This window comes from Phocoena phocoena, chromosome 5 (genome assembly GCF_963924675.1).
Source record: "Phocoena phocoena chromosome 5, mPhoPho1.1, whole genome shotgun sequence".
Classification (NCBI taxonomy): Eukaryota; Metazoa; Chordata; class Mammalia; order Artiodactyla; family Phocoenidae; genus Phocoena; species Phocoena phocoena.
This window is the reverse complement of record NC_089223.1, coordinates 48,853,993-48,878,634: the sequence shown is the minus strand read 5'-3', so window position 1 is coordinate 48,878,634 and position 24,642 is coordinate 48,853,993. Positions and strand designations below refer to the sequence as shown.

Genomic DNA, 24,642 nt, shown 5'->3' with positions numbered 1-24,642 from the left:
AATAACCAAAACTGTATTTCTTATGAAAAGTTCAAATCTCAAGCACATTCAAATTTAAATAGAGTCTGAATTGTGGAGGAGCTTGAAGCTTAAAAGTCAAAACAGTTGGGCTTCCCTGGTGGCGCAGTGGTTAAGAATGTGCCTGCCAGTGCAGGAGACACAGGTTAGAGCCTTGGTCTTGGAAGATCCCACATGCCACAGAGCAAGTAGCCCATGCGCCACAACTACTGAAGCCTGTGCTCTAGAGCCCACGAGCCACAAGTACTGAGCCCGTGTGCCACAACCACTGAAGCCCATGAGCCTAGAGCCTGTGCTCTGCAACAAGAGGATCCACCGCAATGAGAAGCCTGTGCACCACAACCAGAGTAGCCCCCGCTAGCCACAACTAGAGAAAGCCTGTGTGCAGCAACGAAGACCCAACGTAGCCAAAAATAAATAAATTTAAAAAAAAGTCAAAAGAGTTACCTGCATAGATACAACTTATTCATAACTGACTCTATGCCCTAGTGATAGTCATTTAATATTTTTTCATTTATGTTTGCATTTAAGTTTTCTATATGTATGTGCGTGGGAATGTGTGTGTGTGTGTGTGTGTGTATGTATCTATCCAAAAGGACTTAGGTAGCTAATAAATTTACAAAATCAATCAATCTATCTGTACACACAAACATAGTGCTTCTATATCCTGAGGTACTTTTCAGGGAACTTGGAAGACAGAGAAAATTCAATAATATTATTGGCCTGAACATGTTTTTTAGAAGACTTCTCACATATATTTTAGAATCATACAAAATTGGAAAGTACTGTGGGGATCAATTCCATCTTAGTAGTACTTGCAGAAGTCTATTTTGGTTAAATTGATAGTACCGCCACTCAATGAGATGTAGTGACTATTAACTAAAAGGAATGAATGCTAAAGTACCTTATAAATTATAATTTATTGTATGGATACTGATTTCATTGGGGAACAAAAACATGAAACATGGACTTAACTGTAAAAGTAAACAAAGAAAACTATTACCTTCTAATGAAAAATTAAAATACATTTCCTGCGGTCATGGATCCATTAGCATTACTTGACTGCATTTACTTTTAACAAATGATAAGAAAATGGAAAAGCCACATGTGTCTTCAAAAAATTATAAATATTTAAAAATTCATCTTACAGTGGTATAAGAAGGAATTCTAGGATGATGGAAGTAACAGTAGCACAGGTTTTGATTCTTCCCATTAAAAAAAGCCACTAAGTTAGCTAAGTCCAAAACCCATGCCCATGGATAACATCTATAACAAAACAGACAAGATATCCAAATGAATCCAAAGATACAAGTGAATGGGGACAAATCACCAACAGCTATAAGACTCATGTAGTAGTAGCATCTGTGTGGAAGGAAGCAATTCTCTAGACCTGAGAACAGAAGAGCCACAAAACAGTCAAAGGTATTCAAAGGAAAGCAGGGCAGGCCAATCTGAGAACAGCAGGTGAAAGTGGGAGAGTTCTGCCTATGCATGGGTGATTGTAAGGGATTCACAGTAAGGTCTGAAAAAGCTGAAGCAACTTGGGCCCTATGACTTTAAAAAAATATATATTTATTTATTCGGCTGCATTGGGTCTCAGTTGCAGCACACAGGATCTTCGTTGCAGCATGTGGGATCTTTCATTGCGGTGCACGGGCTTCTCTCTAGTTGTGGCACGTGGGCTCCAGGGCAGTGGTCCCCAACGTTTTTGGCACCAGGGACCAGTTTTGTGGAAGACAATTTTTCCACAGGGTGGGGGATGTGTGGGGGGGTGGGGAATGGTTCAGGTGGTAATGGGGGTGATGATTCAGATGGTAACGTGAGCTATGTGGAGCGATGGGGAGCAGCAGATGAAGCTTTGCTCGCTCGCCTGCCACTCACCTCCTGCTGTGAGGCCCGGTTCCTAACAGGCTGCGGGGGGGGTGGGGGCTGGGAACCCCTGCTCTAGAGCGTGCAGGCTTAGTTGCCCCACAGCATGTGGGATCTTAGTTCCCCGATCAGGGATCGAACCCACGTCCCCTGCACTGGAAGGCAGATTCTTAACCACTGGACCATCAAGGAAGTCCTTGCTATAACTTCTTAAAGGTACCTGCTGATAAAGTCCTACACTGACAAGAAACTTCTGGGAACAGATTCTAAACTGAACAGGAAAGCGACGACAAAAGCAAAGTGAAGAAATATCCAGTCAAGAGTAAGGCAGAGGTAGAAGAGGTGTGGGTAGGTTGGATGGGTGGGTAGGGACAACAAAGCCAAGAGATTTAACAAAGTATAAGACCATATTTTTGCACACTTTCTTATAAGAGGAAATTCTAGAGTCTTTAAGCTAGAGAAGATATCCGGATCCACTTACTCCTTCTAAATGTTCAGGAAAACTCACTTCATTAAAAAATTCAAAACAAAATAGAACTGCAGTCGAATTCCATGCAAAGCTATTCTATTAACTAAAGGAGATATGGACCCATAATAACTTGTAGACCAGAGGTCCCCAACCCCTGGGCCGCAGACCGGTACTGGTCCTCGGCCTGTTAGGAACCGGGCCGCACAGCACGAGGTGAGCGGTGGGCAAGCGAGCAAAGCTTCATCTGCCACTCCCCAGCGCTCCCATTACCCCCGTCCATAGAAAAACTGTCTTCCACGAAACCAGTTCCTGCTGCCAAAAAAAACAGTCCCTGGGCTTCCCTGGTGGCGCAGTGGTTGAGAGTCCGCCTGCCGATGCAGGGAACGCGGGTTCGTGCCCCGGTCCGGGAAAATCCCACATGCCGCGGAGCGGCTGGGTCCGTGAGCCATGGCGGCTGAGCCTGCGCATCCGGAGCCTGTGCTCCACAGCGGGAGGGGCCGCAACGGTGAGAGGCCCGCGTACCGCAAAAAAACCCAAAACAAAACAAACAAAACAAAACAAAAAAACAGTGCTATATTCTAGTCTAATATTGTAAAGGCACATCAGAAAGAGACTATAATCTAAAATTCCAAAGTGAGCTTAAAGAAATAAAAGATTTGAAAGAACAGCATAATTCAGAATTAGTAAAACTAGAAACAAGATGACAAAACTCAGGAAAGGATTAGAAATGAAAGAATATTCCAGAAAAGACTAAATCGAACTGCAAGGAACACAAGCAGTTGTAAATATGATACACAAAGTTCTATTTTTTGTTTCTTAAACTACATATTGAAAGGGCACAATTATATACCTGAGAAAAATCAACCCAGAAAACTAACACGAAGACACAGGCAAAGGTGACAGGGAGGAAGGAAGCAGAGATGGAAGGCAAGCAGGAAGGACTGATGGAAGGAGAACGAATGAATCCTACCTTTCCTCAGACTCATCTCTGGGAGCCTGCCCTAACTTCTACGTTAGAGCTAGTTTTTCACTCTTTTACTGTATCCTTCAAAAAACAAAAGCAAAGCAAAATAACAGAAACCCTCCATATTCTGTTTTATTTATTTATTTATTTATTTTTGGCTGCTTGCATCTTCATTGCTGCAAGCCGGCTTTTTCTAGTTGCGGCAAGCAAGGGCTACTCTTTGTTGCGGTGCCCGGGCTTCTCATTGCGGTGGCTCCTCTTGCTGTGGAGCACAGGCTCCAGGCACGCAGGCTTCAGTAGTTGTGGCATGCGGGCTCACTAGTTGTGGCTCACAGGATTAGTTTGCTCTGTGGCATGTGGGATCTTCCCAGACCAGGGATCGAACTTGTGTGCCCTGCATTGGCAGGTGGATTCTTAATCACTGTGCCACTAGGGAGGTCCCAAGAAACCCTCCATATTCTGTTTAAATGAGCAGAATAACGAGGCTTGCCTGCTAACCCACCTCATTTAAGAAATTTGCCCTGGGATGAGATTACGAAGAAGCCTAGGTGTAAAGAGAGTAAGCAAGATAAGAAACAGACCATGAGTGAGAGATCATAAATCCACTATAGAAAGAGATAGAGAGTTGCTGTACTAAATCCTGGACAGTTCTGAAGATTGCCCTGCACAGCCTTAAAGTAAATACCATTTTCCTTGAGATTGCTTGGGTCGGTCTATATTCCTTGCTACGAAAAGAGCATAATTATAATTTCTCTTCTCATCTCTAATTATTATAATTTCTTTAATTAGAAAAAAAGAAGCAAAATCGAAATCAGAGTCATGTTATTAAATATGCTAACATATATTAGAGAAAAAAAGGTTTTAGAGGTTTTGTGGGACCCTATATAATCTTGGGAATCTGTTTTAGAAAAAGAATGCGAAACTGCAAATACAAAATCAGGTACAGGACCTTGGCAGGGCCCCCTGCAAATAAGATTATACTGAAACTGAAGCTTCAGTAAATCCACCTCAGTTCTGAAATGACAACAGGGTCCTGAATTCAAATTGAAAGAGCAATGTGACTTACAAATGCAAAAAGTGCTCCTGCAGGAAAATTACACTGTACTTTCATGCTTCAGTTCAGTGTTGATTAAACTATAGTAGATCATGAGATGAATGTGGTTGGTCATGACTAACGTAAAAAATTGTTTTAAAGGTTAAAGAAAACAGAATAGAAAATACCAGCATGCAACATATATTGTAAGGATAAGTATTGTTTTGTAAATATATTTCAATCACACACAGGTACATGTGTACTGAGTCACGATGTAAAATTAGTTTTTTCCTTAAAACACTGTTAATGCTGTTTTACTGCTTTTTGATCCGACAACAGCTTTGTAAGACTGAATGTCAAAATGGCCCACTGACTAAATTTGCCAAGGCCTGAAGCTCACAGACCAGACCCAGTGATCAGTACTCAATGCATGGACTGGTTGAATGTTGGTAGGATAGACCTTAGCAGTTTGAGTGGAATAAGGGCTGAAGTGATCTCTGCCCAGACTGTATGCAGAAGGGTCTCCGGCATCACCAATCTGCTGTTTGGGGGCCTCAAGGAAGGTTCTTTGCTTTCTTTTTTTTTTTTTTTGAAGGAAGGGACCCATGTCCCCCACATCCCAACTTAATTTGCCAGAGTCCTAATACCATGTCCTGATGTCCTAAAGAGGGGGGAGGGAAAAGAAAAGTGGAATGTATGGAGAAGTGGTGATAAAACCTGTTCAAGTACATAAAGCAGATACATATATTGTGAAAAACAAGTCATGCTTCTGTGGTTAGTTCTACAACAGCACCCAGAATAGCAATTTTTAAGAAAAATATAAACACTAAAAACAAAATTTTAAAAGACTACCAGAAATAAACAAAAACATGAAATTACACTCATGTGAACAGATTACCTAAAGAAGAGTTAGAAGTCAGATGAAACAAACTAAATGGTCATTAAAAAGTATTAAGATTTACATTAGGTAAGGAAAATGCAAACTAATTAAAAGCTCAGTACTAAAGGTAAAAAAGTCTGAGAGTTTTGCCTGAATCAATCATTCTAACAGTTGCAAAACGATGACTCAAATTATAATTCCTCTACATTTATGAGTTGTCATTATACTGTAAGGAGCAACATTCCCTCTTCTGCATTTTAAAATTTTATTTACAATCATTATGTAAACATGGGTTTTTGTTTTATTCAATGAGCTGACATTATTCATTTTGATGGTCAAATTGTCCTGAATTTGGCTAGTGGGAGCCCCTTTCAAGCCGCCTCCTGTGTCCTTTTGACATGTCCCAATCATCTGAGCACTGAATTACTTTCTGACACTCTAAGACTTTTGCAGGCTCCCCTTATACTTTCCCTGCCCCAGCTCTCCAATCAGCTATTTCCCCAAGAAGACCTAGTTTCTTTTAGTAAACTAAAATATTTAACAGACAGATCTGGACACTGAATACGCTTAGTGCTACTGAAAATTCATTGCTTCTAGGCCCTTTCAGTAGGCAGTGCTGGGGGGGTGGGGGTGGCGAAATGGCAATTTTATATGACTCAATGCAACACATAACATCATTTTAAAATTATGAGTTCATGGACTTCCCTGGTGGCACAGTGGTTAAGAATCCGCCTGCCAAAGCAGGGGACATGGGTTCAAGCCCTGGTCCGGGAAGATCCCACATGCCGCAGAGCTACTAAGCCCGTGCGCCACAACTACTGAGTCTGCGCTCTAGAGCCCATGCTCTGCAATATGAGAAGCCATTACAATGAGAAGCCCATGCACCTCAACGAAAAGTAGCCCGTACTTGCTGCAACTAGAGAAAGCCCGCTCACAGCAAGACCCATCGCAGCCAAAAATAAATAAATTTATTTTAAAAAATAATAATAAAAGAAAAAATAAAATCATGAGTTCATATTGATCCTCTAATTCCAATCCAATTCCATGGCGTTTTTCCTTGCCTTACTCTACTCTATATTTCTCTCTTCTTACAGTGAGAATCCTGGATCACATCATCATCAATATTTTTACTTATTCATTTGCTCAACCTTACAATATACCCCATATAGTTTTAAAATTGTTTATCCATAATATTATAAAAAAACAAATGTCCTAAGTAGAATTGCAGATTTGTCTGAAGTTTATTTGTCTTTAGACTGAAGGGTATACAAAATACTACTGTCTTTAAGAGTTTTTTGGATTGTTTCTTTTTCTTTTAGTAGGTTTATGTTAATAACCTAAAATACAGATAGGTTTACTTGTTTCTATTTACATTCAATTTTAGTGTTTTTCCCTTTATCAAGGTTGGTTTTGTTTTAAATTTATAAATATTATCATGGTTACAAAAATAAAACTATTATTTCTACTGAGATAAGCGCTACTTCTCCACCCCCCTTCCCTTATATTCTGCTTGAAAGTCTGATGAGGAATAAGAATTGTCTCAAAGCAACTCCCCACATATTAATTATAAATTACAAAGGGAAAAATGACAATTTGACAGTGTAGAAATCTGTGAAACCAAGAGATCAAAGTTAATAGCACCAATAATAGCACAAACTGACATTTTATACCTTCTAATGTCAGTGAGAAGGGTGCAATGTTGACTAATACTAATATTCGTGTCAAAAATATATAACTTAAACTTAATCATGAAGAAATATCAGAAAAACAAACTGAGGCATTTTACCAAACAACTGACCTATAATCTGGGAAAAAAAAAAAAAAAAAGCTTTCTTTGGAAGATACAGAAAGGCTAAGGAAACAGTTCCAGATTTTCTGAGACTAAAAAGACATTGGAATTAAATGCAATCTGTGATACTGATTTGAATCTTGAATGAGAGGAAGTAATAAAGGCATTATTGGGACAAGTGATGAAATGTGAATATGGACTATACATTAGATAATGTATCAATGTAAAATTTGTTGAAATTGACAACTGCATTGTAGTTGTGGAAGAGAATGTTCTTGTTCTTCCAAAATATTATAATTTGGAGTATTTAGGGGAATCAGCTTGATATGTGCAACTAACTCTAAAATGATTCAGGAAAAAACCCTACAATCCCTACACATACTCTACACACACACATGTACACAGACACACACTCACTCACTCATACACACAGGGATACATGGTGGGGAAAGCGAGGAATGTGGCAACATGTTAACAATTAGTGAGTGGGGGTGGGGGGATATACACGGGTTCTTTGTGCTACTCTTTAAAGACCCTAGAGATATAATCAAATGCAACATGTTTACCTTGAGTGGTTCACAGTTCAAAAGGGGAAAAAAAATCTCTAATGTATTTCCTAAAGTAATAAACATTAGTATCAGTAAGTATGTTTTATTTTATATTAAAACATTCTCTGCTTCTGAGAATCCACTCTATTTTAAAGATTAAGTACCAAAAAATTTCAGGTAACACATTTCAATAGCAATGATGTTACAATTTTAACACCTTTTCTCCCAATTCCTATTTCTTTATGAACATGAAAATCAAAGACTATCCTTATTTTTATATAAAAATAGGTGAATATGAATCACCCATATGTAGATATTTTAAGGAAGATGTTTTTATTCCTATAATGGTTTAGTTTCAGCTCAACATACTCAGAAGACACTGATTCAGATCTGTTCTATACTTAGGAATAAAAACTAATTTTAAGAGGAGTCAAAGAAAAAACTAAGCAGGTAAAATCATTCAAAAATTATGTTTCAGACTTTTTAATCACTGGCTACTTATAAATATATTTGCTCTTCTGATACCATTCCATTAGTACATTTCTAAAACTATTAGAAAACAGGACTAACACTTACTGTTCATTATCATCAAAAAGAAAAAAGACCAACAGTAATAGTAGATAACAGTAGATAATAGTAGTAATAGTAGATAATAGTAGACCAATAGTAATAGTAGATTATCCCATTTACTCCTTAAACTAATCCAGTGTGGTGGATATTAACAGATCAGAAAATTGAGGTTCACTGAAATGACTTGTCTAAGCTCACCTAACTGTCTATATTAGGATTTTGCTGACAAAGGCAATCTGGGGGGAAAATTACCTTGAAAAGTATCTAAACCTCAGTAAATTAACTGTTGTTATTATCATTTAACATATGGTTATTAGCTATACTACAAACAGAGTTCATTGGTAATCCTCAATATTTTACTTTTCTTTTTCTTTTTTTCCTTAATTGTTGTAACTTGCCCTAAAATCTCTTCAAATTCACCTCCCTAAAGGGAGAGAACCCTGAATTAGGATAAAGTACCATTTTTTTCTGTTTTTTGCTGTACCACATGGCGCGGCTTGTGGGATCTCAGTTCCCTGACCAGGAATCGAACCCATGCCCCTGGCAATGGAAGCTCGGAGTCCTAGCCACTGGACTGCCAGGGAATTCCCCCCCCTTTTTTGGCCAATAAATTAATTTATTTATTTATTTTTGGCTGTGTTGGGTCTTCATTGCTGTGTGCAGGCTTTCTCTATTTCTCTAGCTGCGGCAAGCAAGGCTACTCTTGTTTGCAGTATGCAGGCTTCTCATTGCGTTGGCTTCTCTTGTTGCAGAGCATGGGCTCTATGCACGTGGACTTCAGTAGTTGTGGCTCACGGGCTCTAGAGCACAGGCTCAGTAGTTGTGGTGCACGGGCTTAGCTGCTCCGCAGCATGTGGGATCTTCCCGGACCAGAGCTCGAACCCGTGCCCTCTGTATTGGCAGGCGGATTCTTAATCACTGTGCCACCAGGAAGGCCCAGGCCAATTTTTAATACAGAGTGAATTACCTTCCATTCAATATATACCTATCAATCTTCCTTATAATAAACTAAATAAATAAAACAGTTACCATATTCCTCTAGTACACAGAAATTTATGTTGCATTGAATACAGCTTTAAATAACTGAGGCTATAACCTTTCCTTATAAGCCAGATAGTTAAGACTTAAATGTCATAATCAGTTATTCCTTAGAGCTATATTTAGTTTCAGTGTTCTGTTAATAGCTTAGTTTAGATAAGCCAGGCTAAGTAGCTATGTTATAGTATATTCACTTTATCTTCAAAGATGGGTAAAGTATCCTCAATGAGAACTGCTGTAAACTTTTTTTCTTCTTACATTCGTACTTTATTCCGTACTTCTCACTTTGTTTCTGGCATGTTTTTATCACAGTCACTTTGAATTCTTTCTTAAACCACGTCTTTTCACTTAGGGACACCTGTACAAGGATAATTAATATTCCAAGTGACAGTCCTTGTTATTTGACAAACACAAGAAAAACTATAAATATGTAAATTCACTATATGCTACACCTTACTTCATGCTTTCACTGGCAATGTACTTTGATATGCATCTCTCAAATACTAATATTCTTTTACTCTTTCATTCAGTTAACCAGTCTCTATTAACTGGGCTCTAACACTGTTAGAAGAAATTTGGTAGTTTAAAAAAAAATGGATTCTTATTAAAATTTCCTCAAGGTGAAAGCAATTTGATGCCTTTATCCTCGCTAAATAAATAAATAACCACAAATAATAGCCTCACTATGGAATTCTCTTAATGTGAGTTGAATTCCCTAATGATGAATGATCTTCCTTGGTCTGAAAAATCTGATCACTGCTTCAAAGTCTGACTACAGTTAAAATCACATATCTGGTAATGTGAAATCAGTTGTATTATTTATGTAATAGGTGAGATTTAAAGGTAGCCCAAAAGAACATTATATTTATACTACTTTTAAGGCTACAAATCTTTCTTCTTGGGAGCTATATTCTCAAACCTGAAAGTAAGTGTATATCAATAGATGATACAACAAGATTTTTTATTCTCAAAAACTGATCCCTCTTAGAAATCAACTTCAATATAATATGCTAGGTTTGATAGAGCCAAAGCTGATTCTAATACTTTAAAAACCTGGAAATTCTATTTAAATTCCTCCTGATTTCAGATTGCCATGAATACAAATTACATTTTTATAGAAATTAAATTATTAAGAGATTTAAAACTTAAAGACTCCAAACTTTGAAAAAAAAACCTTTTCTTTTTGGGGGGATTTTTTTGTGGTATGCGGGCCTCTCACTGTTGTGGCCTCTCCCGTTGCGGAGCACAGGCTCTGGACGCGTAGGCTCAGCGGCCACGGCTCACGGGACCAGCCGCTCCACAGCATGTGGGATCTTCCCGGACCAGGGCACAAACCCATGTCCCCTGCATCGGCAGGCGGACTCTCAACCACTGTGCCATCAGGGAAGCCCAAAACCTTTTGTTTTTTAAGGGAACATACAGACAAACTCTTCCTCTGGAACTACAGTGTATATTACTCACCATTTGATGCTGATGAACATGGAGTCAACAAACTAAGTGGGGAAAAATGTTGTCTGTTAAAGTTAGCAGCTGTGGGTGCTCCTCCAAGGGGTGCCCCAGGTCCATACATTTGACCTCCTGAAAGGTTTGAGGCAAAGTTTCCCAAATGTGTAGAAGAAGGTGTTACAGAACCATATGGTGAGTCCATATTGACAATACCTATAATGTAGAAGATAATCATAATTTATAATAGTTACCCCTAGGAGATACAATTAGAAAAACCTAAAATTCCAAGAGGTCCCTAATATATCCAAAAATATTTTAGATTATTAAAAAAATTTCTCCTTGCTTACTTCTTCCACTCATTCCACTCATTATTCCACTCATTATTTCCCCCTTTATTTCCTAAAGATAGCTATGAAAAAGAAATTACCAAGGAAAACATTTTACATTTAATTTTAATTCTGATATTTTATTACTTATTATAGAATACATATAGATTTAATATTAACACTAGAATTTAAATAGGTTTAGTGGCCAAGGAGTTGTATAAAATTTTACCTTTAAAAATGTATGGGGAAGGGAGGGATGAGTAGGCAAACCACAAAGGATTTTTAAGGCACTGAAAATACTCTGGATGATAGTATAATGGTTACTATACTAGACTTTTGTTCAAACCCACAGAATGTACAGCAACAAGAATGAACCCTCATGTAAACTACAGACTTTGATAAGGATGTATGACTGTAGGTTCATCAACTGTAACAAAAATACCATTCTGAAGTGGGATGTAGTAATAAAGGAGGCTATGCCTGTGTGAAGGCAGGGGGTATATGGAAAACCCCTGTACTTTTCTCTCAATTTTGCTGTGAACTTAAGAGTGCTACTAAAATAAAAAAACAAAAACAAAACCGAAAAAACCCCACAAAACTAAAACAAACCAAAAAAAAACTATAGGAGAAAAAAAAAGATTGTAGCTATACTTTTTTTTTTTCTTTTTTTTGTGGTATGCGGGCCTCTCACTGTTGTGGCCTCTCCCGTTGCGGAGCACAGGCTCCGGACGTGCAGGCTCAGTGGCCATGGCTCACGGGCCCAGCCACTCCACGGCATGTGGGATCTTCCCGGACCGGGGCACGAACCCATGCATCAGCAGGTGGACTCTCAACCACTGTGCCACCAGGGAAGCCCCTGTAGCTATACTTTTATAATAGAGAGATCTGACAATCAGCATTTTAACTAAGTGGCCATGCTTTCCATAGATAAGAGAAGGACAATCTGTCACTGAGTGCCTCCTGATACAATGCAGTGTGAGATTCAAACATTACCTATCTGATGTTCCTGCTAGAAATGTTTAACCAGAATGTAACCACAGATTGAGAAAACAGGTGAATCTGAAATGTAGGACATTCTTCAGTACAACTGGACTCTTCAAAGGATTCAATGTCAAGAAGAACAAAAGAAGTTGGTGAGATGTTTTAGACTGTGGGAGATCAAAGAGACATAATAGCCAAAAGCAATGTGTGAATCTTGATTGGTTGGATCAAAAGGAGAAAAAAAAGAAACATACAGGCATAAAGGGTAAATTTGGGATGATGGTACTACATATTGGGTGCTATTACTGAATTAATGTTAATTTCTAGGGTGTAGAAATAGTGGTATAGCTGTAAAGGCAAACATGCCTATGTTGACCTGAATCTAATACTTCCCTCTGATAGACTCTTAAGTTAAACTTCATTGCTAATTTTGGCTCTAATCAACTGTACACCCCAAAACCTTACCTCCCGATGGAGCACGGCTTTTTTCTATACTTTTCCACAAAACAAGAATTTATTTTTTTTTCTCTAAATCTTAATTTTAGTCTTTCTTAACACATTACCTAGATTTCACATTTTTTGAAAAGTGAAGTATTTTCACTAAATTCCAACTCTACAAAAATGAAATATAAAAGCATTTCCAATTAATCCCCAAAATATACAAACAGCTCATGCAGCTCAATATCAAAAAAAACAAACAACCCAATTGAAAAATGGGCAGAAGATCTAAATAGACATTTCTTCAAAGAAGACATACAGATGGCTAAAATCACATGAAAAAATGCTCAACATCACTAATTATTAGAGAAATGTAAATCAAAACTACAATGTGGTATCACCTCATACCGGTCAGAATGGTCATCATCAAAAAATCTACGAACAATAAATGCTGGAGAGGGTGTGGAGAAAATGGAACTGGCCTACGCTGTTGGTGGGAATGTAAATTGGTACAGCCACTACGGAGAACAGTATGGAGGTTCCTTAAAAAACTAAAAGCAGAGCTACCATATGATTCAGCAATCCCACTCCTGGGCATATATCCAGAGAAAACCGTAATTTGAAAAGATACATGCACCCCAATGTTCACTGCAGCACTGTTTACAATAGCCAGGATATGGAAGCAACCTAAATGTCCATCAATGGAGGAATGGGCAAAGAAGATGTGGTACATATATACAATGGAATATTACTCAGCCATAAAAAAGAACGAAATAATGCCATTTGCAGCAACATCAATGAACCTAGAAATTGTCATACTGAGTGAAGTCAGACAGAGAAAGACAAATATCATATACTGCTTATATGTGGAATCTAAAAAAAGAGTGCAAATGAACTTATCTATGAAACAGAAATAGAGTTACAGATGTAGAGAACAAACTTACAGTTACCTGGGGGTAAGGGGCAGGGAGGGACAAATTGGGAGATTGGGATTGACATATACACACTATTAGACAAAAAATAGATAACTAATAAGAACCTACTGTATAGCACAGGGAACTCTATTCAATGCTCTGTTATGGCCTATATGGGAAAAGAATCCAAAAGAGTGGATATATGTATGATGGATTCACTTTGCTGTAACCTGAAACTAACATAACACTGTAAATCAACCACACTCCAATAAAACTTTTTTAAAAATAAAAAAATGAAAAAAGTAAATGCATTTCCAATGTACTAGTTAGCATATGAAGCTTTTACAACCAAATTATATTGATTCTATTTAGTATTAAGAGAAAGTGTTTTTGAAAGTACATGAAAATATTTCAATCAACCCCCAGCAAGGAAATATTTACTGACCATGTTCTTTACATTATATTTATGTGTTATAGAAATAGGTAAAAATAACAATCAGTTCCCATTCTATTTAGAAATTTTTAGTCCCAGAATGTCATCTCTTCAATAACACATAACAAGTTGGCAACCTTTCTGTAAAGGGCTAAATAATAAATATTTTTAGGCTGTCAGCAGAGCATGGAAGCAGCCATAACACAATATGTAAATGAATGGGCATAGATGTATTTCAGTAAAACTTTTATTTATGAACACTGAAATTCGAATGCACTATTTTATTTTTTAAAAATTATTTATTTATTTATTTTTGGCTGCATCTAGTCTTAGTTGCAACACGTGGGCTTCTCTGTAGTTGTGGCGCACGGGCTCCAGAGTGCGTGGGCTCTCTAACTGCAGCACCAGGACTTAGTTGCCCCGTGGCATGTGGGATCTTAGTTCCTCGACCAGTGACTGAACCCACATTCCCTGCACTGGAAGGCGGATTCTTAACGAGACAACCAGGGAAGTTCCGAATGTACTATTTTTTGTGTCACATATTATTCTTTTTAAAAATTAAAAAATTTTTAAATCTTACATAATTGTTATAACTCAATTTAAAAAACCCACAAATGTAAAATCAGGTAGTATGCCATACTTGGCACATGGACCATAGTTTGTCTATCTCTAGCATGAAATTATCTTTATTTTTATTTTATTATTGCTTTAATGGTAGACTTTTTTTTAACATCTTTATCAGAGTATAACTGCTTTACAATGGTGTGTTAGTTTCTGCTTTATAACAAGTGAATCAGCTATACATATACATATTTCCCCATATCTCTTTCCTCTTGCATCTCCCTCCCACCCTCCCTATCCCACCCCTCTAGGTGGTCACAAAGCACCGAGCTGATCTCTCTGTGCTATGCGGCTGCTTCCCACTAGCTATCTATTTTACATTTGGTAGTGTATATATGTCCATGCCACTCTCTCACTTAGTCCTAGCTTACCCTTCCCCCCTCCCCGTGTCCTCAAGTCCATTCTCTACATCTACGTCTTTATTCCTGTCCTGCCCCTAGGTTCTACAGAACCACATTTTTTTCCCAATTCTATATATACGTGCATACAGTATTTGTTTTTAGCATACAGTATTTGTTTTTCTCTTTCTAATTTCTTCACTCTGTAGGACAGACTCCAGGTCCATCCACCTCACTACAAATAACTCAATGAAATTATCTTTAATTATTTGAAATATTCATATTAAAACACAAAGCTTGGGCTTCCCTGCTGGCGCAGTGTGAGAGTCCGCCTGCCGATGCAGGGGACACGGGTTCGTGCCCCAGTCCGGGAAGATCCCACATGCCGCGGAGCGGCTGGGCCCGTGAGCCATGGCCGCTGAGCCTGCATGTCCGGAGCCTGTGCTCCGCAACGGGAGAGGCCACAACAGTGAGAGGCCCGCATACCGCAAAAAAAAAAAAACAAAAAAAACAACAAAACCACAAAGCTCAAAATGCAACTTGGTATCCTGGACACTGCAACAGAAAAAGAACATTATTGGAAAAACTGTGGAATCTGAATAAAGTCTGTAGTCCAGTTAATTGTACTGTACCAATATTAATTTCTTAGTTTTAATAAATATATGGTGTAAGAATGTTTACTTAGGGGAAATTGGGGTTAATTATAGAAGTCTTCTATAAATCTAAAAATATTTCAAAGTAAAAAGTTAAAAAAGAAAAAGCAGTCACTCAAAACCATATCTTTAGATCCTCTTTAGATATCAGCACTGTCTAACAGAACTTTTTATGTTAACAGATGTGTTCAGTATCTGGGTTCTCCAATATTGTAGCTACCAGCCATTATGTGCTTAACAAGGAAGCACTTGAAATATGACCAGCCTACAGCCACAATGGAAAACAATAAGGGGGATCCTCAGAAAACTAAAAATAGAACTACCACATGATCCAGCAATTCCACTTCTGGAACTATATCCAAAAGAAACACAAACACTAACTCAAAAAGATACCTACACTTCCATGTTCGTAACAGCATTATATACGATAGCTAAGACGTGGAAAAAACCTAAGTATCCATTCATGGATGAATGGATAAAGAAGCTGTGGTATGTATACATATATGTATACATACCACACACATACACACACACAATGGGATATTATTTAGTCATTAAAAAAAACACAAAAAAACACGAGGAAATCCTGTCATTTCTGACAAAATGGATGGGCCATGAGGGCATTATGTAAAATAAGTCAGACAGAGAAAAACAAAAACTGTATGATCTCACTTTTATGTGGAATCTCAGACAAACTCATAGAAAAAGAGATCAGATTTGTGGTTACTAGAGGTGGAGGTGGGGTGGGGGGGGAATTGGAGGAAGATGGTCAAAAGGTACAAACTTCCAGTTACAAGATAAGTAAGTATTAGAGATGTAATGTGCAACATAGTAATGGTAGTTAACACCGTTGTATGATACATAGGAAAGCTGTTAAGAGAGACTAAATCCTAAGAGCTCTCATCACAATGAAAAATATTTTTTCTTTTTTTTAAAAAATTGTATCTATAGGAGATGATGAATGCTAACTAAATTTACTGCCGCAATTATCTCACAATGTATGTAAGTCAAACCACTATGCTCTACACCTTGAACTCATATACAGTGATGTACATCAATTACATCTCAACAAAACTGGGAAAAAATTTTTTAAATGGGCAGTTTGACTGAGATGAATTTTTAATTTTATTAAATTTAAATAGCACATATAGTTAGTGCCTACCCTTTTGAACTATGTATCTCTATATTTTTCTCATTATTTTTAAAACAAAAAAGACAGTCGGAAGTGAAATCAAAATTTAAAAATCTTTGGTAATAATTTTTTATTTGAACTAAAAGCAAACTTTTGATGGCATTATCTTATTAAATTAAAATGAGGGGCTTCCCTGGTGGCGCAGTGGTTGAGAGTCTGCCTGCTGATGCAGGGGATACGGGTTCGTGCCCCGGTCTGGGAAGATCCCACATGCCATGGAGCGGCTGGGACCGTGAGCCATGGCCGCTAAGCCTGTGCGTCCGGAGCCTGTAATCCGCGACGGGAGAGGCCACAACAGTGAGAGACCCGCGTACCGCAAAAAAATAAAAAAAAAAAAAAAAAAAAAATTTTTATTTATTTATTTGGCTGTTCCTGGTCTTAGTTGTGGCATGTGGGATTTATTTCCCTGACCAGGGATGGAACCCGGGCCCCCTGCATTGGGAGTGTAGAGTCTTAACCACTGGACTACCAGGGAAGTCCCCTTTTCTTTACTTTGAGAGAGAAAAATATACCTGATGAATAAATTTATTTATAGTAAATTTAAGATAAAAATCCATTACAGCTTCTAAAAAGATTTAAAAAATAATAATGCCATTCTAGACACAGTCAATACAATAGCATTTGAATTAGTACTACTGTCTATCTGACCCAGTCACAGAGTAAAAGTATTAGAAAATAACCAAGAGTTTCAACATCATTTGTATAAATGAGCAGCTGCAGAATGTCAGAAAATACAAACTTACCTGAGGGACTTGGAGCAGGTCTCTGTAATGGTGGTCTAAAACCTGGAGCTTTGGAAGTATCAGACTGATGTAAAGGATCTGAATTTGGCAAATATGAGGATTTTCCTGATAGCATAGATTCTGGTGTTGACTGAGATGAAACAACAGATCCTCCCCAGAAGGCATGAGCAGAAGTAGGGCTATTTTCAAACAATGTGCTAAAGGGCCCAAATGGTAAGGGGGCACTGAAATTGGGAGCAATAGGCTTATTTGCTGGATGTATTGAATTTTGACAAGCACTTTGTGTACTTAAGGTCGAAGGTAGCTGGACAGAAGAGGGAACACTGTGAGGTCTTTTAATGTGATTGACACTGAGGACTGCAACAGATGAATTTTGCACAGGAGCTGGATTCTTGTGAGGGGCAGCTGTGCCATGAGAGGGTGGTCTAATAGCAGGGGGTTCCATTTTAGGCGGAGGCTGGGAGCATCCCATTTGTGTCTGAGGCATAGGGTAAGTCACTGGGGCAGTAGAAGGCACCGCCACTGGAGCAGAACTTGTTGTTACTAAAGGAGGAACAGTCATTCTAACTTCCGGGGGAGGAACCTGAGACTGCTGAAGAGGTGGTCTTGGCTCCTGAGAAACAGATCCCGGAGGTTGCTGCTGAGTAGAATGAACTGATGAACTCCCAGAAGAACTGCTGCTGTTTGGAGGTCTACTGTTTGTTGTTTCTACTACTGGTGGACTACCTGCTTCCTGTTCAGAGGAAGATGCCCCTTTATTTGGAGATGCTGTTCCACAATCCAAAGGGCTGTTTCTAGAAACCCCTCCTGGCTGGGCTGGTGGTGATGGGGAAGATGGGGATGATACTGGGTAGTGTTCTTTGGCAGTAGGCATAGGATATGTGGCATTTGTGGGTGCAGTGCTGTTGTTACTTGCTGTGGTTGTGACTGTTGTTGTGGTGGCATTGGATGTCTTCACAACGGTGACGAAAAGCTGCCTTCTAACAGAAGGTGAACTTGGACTGCCATTTGTAGATGTACCAGGCACCGTTGAAGCTGATGAACTGGTTGTAGTTGTTGGACTTGAAGTTAAAGAACCTGCTGAATTCACCTGAGAACCACTGCTATTCTGATTGCTATGGCGAGGCACCATGTGAGGCTTAGGCGAGTTAGTAGCTCTGGCAGGGCTCAAAGGCCTGACAGGAAAAGGACCCCAAGTGGATTGAGCTGGTGGAAAAGTACCTCCAAAGTGCGTCATGGGCAACCTTGGTGGACGGATCTGCTGGAAAGTCTGAGCAGCAAGCAAAGCATGTGCAAACTGTGGAGGAGGATATGCTAATGGAAGAGAAACTGGAAAACCAGGCCTCACATTATTCACTGGGTTCTTAATGGTTTTGTGAGTAGATGCAGAAGAAATTGCAGGCACAGTGAGTGCTGTGGCAGTTTGAGATGTTGATGACAGAGCTACAGTCGTCATTTTAATTCCCATTAAGGAACTGTTAGCAGCAGTGGTGGTAGGTGCTGATGACCCAATTTTGGAATTTGCTGAGGAGCTTTTCAAACGATTCTTTGGAATAAGTTCATCAATTTCTTTGTCTGGATCCTTGATCAGAGCATTGATCAACTGAGTTGCTTGTCTTGTTGATTCAGTGCCACCCCTATAAGTTGACAAAAAAAAAAAAATTAGGTCCAATTTCCCCTTTTTAATATGTAAAGCCTAAATTAATTCATGTGTGTATGTGTATGTACACACATACAGAGAACAGATACAAGTTAAGAAGCAATTTTCTGACTATTTTTGAGGTATTATGCAAACAAAGCAATAAACTGTCCTGACACACCACTATATTTTTCAAAGGAAAAGTAAATGACTTCTTTTCCCAAAAATTTAATTTCACTATTGTTTCCTCAGACTAAACAATCATCTTCCTACTGTGAAATGCATTCTAGACAGGAAAAGCACTGCACTTAAAATCCTACATAATCTATATTGTTACCATGAAGTTAAACAGCTGATCAATATTAAAAGCAGTACAAATAAGCAAGAAAAATAATACCACTGAGTAAGAAAATAGTATTTTATTTTAAATCCTGGTAGCTAAGATGACCCCATTTATATTTATTAGTGGTTTCTCTATTAGTAGAGTGATTATTATAACTCCTTTGGACAGATGTCTCAAAATGAGAGAAGAATCCTGATAATTACAACGATGGCCATAAGGTCAAACCCCAGTCTTGGATGTTCACGAAAATATTTGATTGAAAGGAAAGCCTTATGGAGACCCTAAGGGGAAAATTACTTATAAAGGGTATCTACTTCCCCTCTTCTCTGGATAAGGCAAGTTGTGACTACACCTATCCCAGGGGAGGGATAAACAAGATAGGAGAAGGGGATAAGTGCAAAACAGAGCTGGTTAATTGCTTCCTTCCTCTTGAGGCAGGCTAAAAAACTATCTATCCTTCTATTACGGGGAAGGGCACCTGTCTCTCACAACCAAATTTATGATTTCTTAGAATATCATCTTTACTCTAAGTGTATTCAGGCACAGACATGTTCAAGTATTCAATTTAAAACAAAGATCCACTTCAGATTTAAACCTATTACTGAGCTCATATTCTAAGGATACAATCTCAGAATAACAAATCTCAAATGCTAATTTAAGAGAAAGATGGAAAACTACAGATTAGAATGTGTTAGAAACCCATTCCTTCTTAAAAAGTTTTTAAGAATGTCATATTAAAAGTTTATATAAGGAAAAGATTATTCAAACCTTTGTCATACACACACAAAAGAAAAATTCCTTTAAAGCCCTTTGAAATACTTCATAAGAGCATATAAATAAGAAAAAAAAAACTGTAAAGGTTATCTTAAACACGAATCAAATTCCCATTTAAAAAGTATGCTATTAAATACAAAGTTCCATTGAAAACTCAAATGCTTATATATATTGATAATTAAGCTCTAGTGCAATAAAATACAAAAGAAAAAAACCGTAAGAGACAAAATTTTGCCTTATAGTTATTATCCGGTCTCCTGTCTTGTCTTTCTGCTTATCAATATCTATGTGTGCACCAGTGAACTCCCGAATAGCATTAATGTTACAGCCTCCTCTTCCAATCACTCTGGATATCACAGTTGATGGAACAGATACTTTCTTTGACCTGTTTAACAGTTGCAAAAATAAATTAAGATAAATCATAATTATCAGTGGTTATAATTAAAATAAGAATTATTACTAAAATATGTTTCTGTAAATGCAGAATATTGTCGAATAAGCTTCTTCTACTCTCACTCTAAGTGATAAAAGGCAACTAAGAGCCACAGAAAAGAGAAAGAGAGAGAGTGAGCTTTACCACAGCTTCTCATCTCATTACCAAAAACTGTTTGCTTTTCTGACTTTTGTCCTTCATTAATATCTGTGACGCACATACATGTAGATATACGCTGTGTTAATGCAAATACTAATGGCAAATAAAAGACAGGGGCTCCTGCCTACATATACTGACTATGTAGAAACCAAGTAAGAAAACTACAACATGATGTTGTAAGTGCTCTAATAGGGTATCATAAAGACACATTGGTTGGGGCATCTAATCTACCCCAAGGAGTCAAGAAAGACTTCTTGTGGGTACCTTTGGGTGTTTGACTCATATTCTTGTTTTTATTCCCTAATATATAACTGAAAGGATGATACTAAAAATTCATTGTTGCCCTGCATTCTTCTAGAGTCATTAAAATGATTATCCACAAATATGGAAACTTGCTAAGGGACGTTTAGTTGTGTGAGGAAAGAGAAAAGCCTGCTGGAATTCCAAAAAAGCAAAACCCACCTAACACCTACAAAATTACATTACAATTTTCAACATTCAGATTCAGGAAAGGTAGATATAAATTTCTGACAAGTCTAAATTACAGAATACTTCTAAAAGAAAAACAGTATAACTCTCAATAAAAAGAAGGAGCCAACTGTGCTTCAATGAGGAGCCAACTGTGCTTCAATGAGTAAGTAAATTATTTATTTAGAATAGATTAAATATGAAATTATACATTATTTTTTTAAATGGTAAGGTATGATCCCTGCCCTTTTGTATACATAACTAAGTTACTTGATAATTCCTTTTTCCCTAAAGAACATAATAATCAGTCAGTGATCATTATTTTAAGTTAGTTAAGAATTTGCTTGCATACTACAATATAAAATACATGCAGGAAAACTGAATTCTCTTATTTTTGTACAGAAAGTATTCTGATGTTGTGATTTCAGTTAGTTCAAAAGAATGTGTGTGAGACAGAGAAAGAGATAAAGATAGAGATGGGGGTTGAGGGGAAGTGTTGGCCCAAAATAAGATAAAAAATGTACAGTACATCTTGAGATTAACAGTAATAAGCTTGGTTCACTACAGATTTTGTTTTAAAACAATCAAAAGTTTAATTTTTTTGATGGAATTTCTGGAGAGTTCCTTAAAATAGGTTATCAAAGATTTATAATGGATCACATCCTTTCTAGGTCTGTGGTATCTTACCACCTTTTAGTTTCTGGGATGTTGTTTTACTTTTTAATACATATTATTTTAAAATTCCAAGCAAAACATTTTAGTCCTAAAACCCCTGAAATAAAGGTATCCTATGATTTGAAGAATAGTTTAAAACCAATAGTTAATTCATTCTCCAAATATTTACAAGTATGTAGTAGACACTACATATTGGGCTCTGAGGTTACAAAGCTGAACAAGACAATCTATCACCTTGAATAAATTAGCTCACTACCAAATACCAATACCTATGGGGGTCAAGCAGACACCACAATGATCTAACTTTTTATGTAAAATTTCTCAATTTTAAAAGTGTTAACATACACTTTTTTTTTCAATCTAAAATACAGTATAGGTCGTCTCTGTTGGCCAGATGCAGCCTTGGGCCACCAGTTTGTTTGCAACCTCTGGAAAAGTTAGGGGAATTTAACTGTAAGGTAAACTATGCTTCATTGTGAAATAGAGCACATATAAAAATGAGAAAAACAATCAAAGAAATAATCAGTCACCTTCTTACAACTTCTTTCCATCCTTCTTCCCTCTTTTGTCCACGCTTAGGACTTGCTACTGTTAATTTCCCATTTGGAGAGGAAAGGGGAGATGGACCAGATTTTGTGCAAGTGGAAAGAGAATTACTGGTCACTTCACTGATAGTCTCTGACAATCTTTAACAGGGAGGAAAAACACATTAAATATAGAAGAGATGTAGAATTTTTAATGATAAAGGCAATCTACTACATGATTTTATTCTTTATTTTAAGAATACTATGATGAATAAATGAGAAATTTATTTTTCACTTTTCAATACTTAGCATAATATGAAGGGCCAATTTTAAGAAGATATTCTCTAGAGGTCAAATTTAGCAGAACTGAAATACAATAATAATCCCTGAGAAACCATAATTAATACTTTTCATGGGTTAAGTTTAACATCCAAAATGAAGAAATTACACAGTAATTCTTTTTTTTTTTTTGCGGTACACGGGCCTCTCACTGTTGTGGCCTCTCCCACTGCGGAGTACAGGCTCCGGACGCGCAGGCTCAGTGGCCATGCCTCACAGGCCCAGCCGCTCTGTGGCATGTGGGATCTTCCCGGACCGGGGCACGAACCCATGTCCCCTGCATCAGCAGACAGACTCTCAACCACTGCGCCACCAGGGAAGCCCCACAGTAATTCTTTAATTCAAATGAAATCATGCCTTCTTTAGAACAAAGACAAACCCTTATTTTGTCAGTTGTTCATCTGCCTGCTTTACTAAACAATTCAGCAACAAAGTATTTCATAATGATACTATAAATCATGAAAATGAAAATTGAAACTAACTTTATTGAAGCCTTGCCAGAAACAGATTTTCTCTCCTCCTTTGGAAATGTAACCAGAACTGATGGCTGCTTCTTGCTGGTCACAGTGGTGGTGACCATAGCAGGTGAATGATTGTCACTCTTTCGGCTGCTGTTGCTGTTACTACTTTCATCACTGCAACTGGAAATTCTCATGTTATCACTGTCTCCACTCTCGCTGGTACTGCTGCTCTTGGACTCTCCATTCACCTTCTCTGGCTGACTGTATGAGATTGGTAGTGGATCATCAAATATAATTTGAACATTTTCTGGAGTAATTTTATTTTTCCTGTTTTTCCTCTTTGAACTGGTTGTAGTTATGGTATTGTTTCTTTTACCATGGGAACCTGCCAAAGTGGTCCAGGTTGCAGATATACCTATGGTAGTAGTGGTTGTGGCACTTGGAGGCTCTGTCAAGACTTCAGGCTCATCTGTAGAAGTAGCAATACTGAATTAGCAAGTTCTAGCGTTCTTGGCATATATTTAGATTTAAGCACTCGACAAAAATAAATGCTGAATTTACTTTACTACTACTATTAGATATAAAGTTATCAGTCATTCCAGCATTCACTGGTAATGAGATGGATATGATTGATCTATTCTCTCTGTCCCTAAGTTCTAAACAACGCACAGTAGGCAGTTACAAAAAATATGTCGGGGACACTTTGGGAAATATGAATATGTACCATATATTACATATTATTACATAATTATTAAATTTCTTAAGTGTAATAATGTTATTGTGGTTATGTAAAATAATGTTCTTTTTCTGGGAAACACTGCTCAAGTATTTAGGGGTAATTTCGTATGATGTGTACAACATATATAAGACTATTCAAAAAAGAGAGAGGAAAAAAGATAAACAAATGTTCCAAAATGTTATATGAATCTAGGTGACTTACAGGCGTTCATTATACTAATCCTTAAACTTTTCTGTAGTTTGAAATTTTTCAAAATAAAAGGCTGGAGGAGGGGGAAATTAACACACACACACAGCATAAATATTTGGTGGTTTAATGACAATGGTTCTTTCTAACAATACCCTCATCTCAAATAATTTTTTATTTAGAACCAAGTTAAAAATAATTCCCTCATTTAAGAAAAATCTGAATATGGTCTTGGCTGTAGATGAAATTACTGTTAATTTTTTAAGGTATTATAAATGGTATTGCAATTATGTAAGCAAATGTCATTCCTTGGATGTGTGCTGCTGTTTCATAGGTGCAATGTCAGATGTCTGCAATTTACTTTCAGATGGCTTAGGAAAAAACTATGTATGTATATTTAGAGAAAAAGATAAAGCAAATATAGTAAAATGTTTATTTTTAAATTAGGTGAAGGGTATTTCAGGTGTTTGTTTCATTATTCTTTCAACTTGTGTGTAGGTTTGAAATTCTTTATAATAAAAAGCTGGGAGGAAGTCAAAAAATGAAAATAGCATATGAATACTTTAGGCCTTAATAACGTAGAGATCTTTTTTCACCTTAAGTTACTGATATTTAAGGAAATATAATTTTGAGTAGAAT

General features: G+C 37.5%; 1 protein-coding gene across 3 annotated transcripts in view; it reads right to left on the bottom strand.

The window, feature by feature from the left end:
• The window catches only part of ANKRD17 (ankyrin repeat domain 17), a 159,346-nt gene that overhangs the window by 4,403 nt on the left and 130,301 nt on the right, over positions 1-24,642 (bottom strand). For all 3 annotated transcript variants that reach the window (XM_065877900.1, XM_065877898.1, XM_065877899.1), the window contains 5 exons: positions 23,100-23,547; positions 22,285-22,440; positions 20,255-20,404; positions 17,264-18,900; positions 10,640-10,837 (listed from right to left, as the gene is read on the bottom strand). In XM_065877900.1, the coding sequence (XP_065733972.1) occupies positions 10,640-10,837; positions 17,264-18,900; positions 20,255-20,404; positions 22,285-22,440; positions 23,100-23,547 (2,589 nt within the window). The remainder of the gene's footprint in view (positions 1-10,639; positions 10,838-17,263; positions 18,901-20,254; positions 20,405-22,284; positions 22,441-23,099; positions 23,548-24,642) is intronic.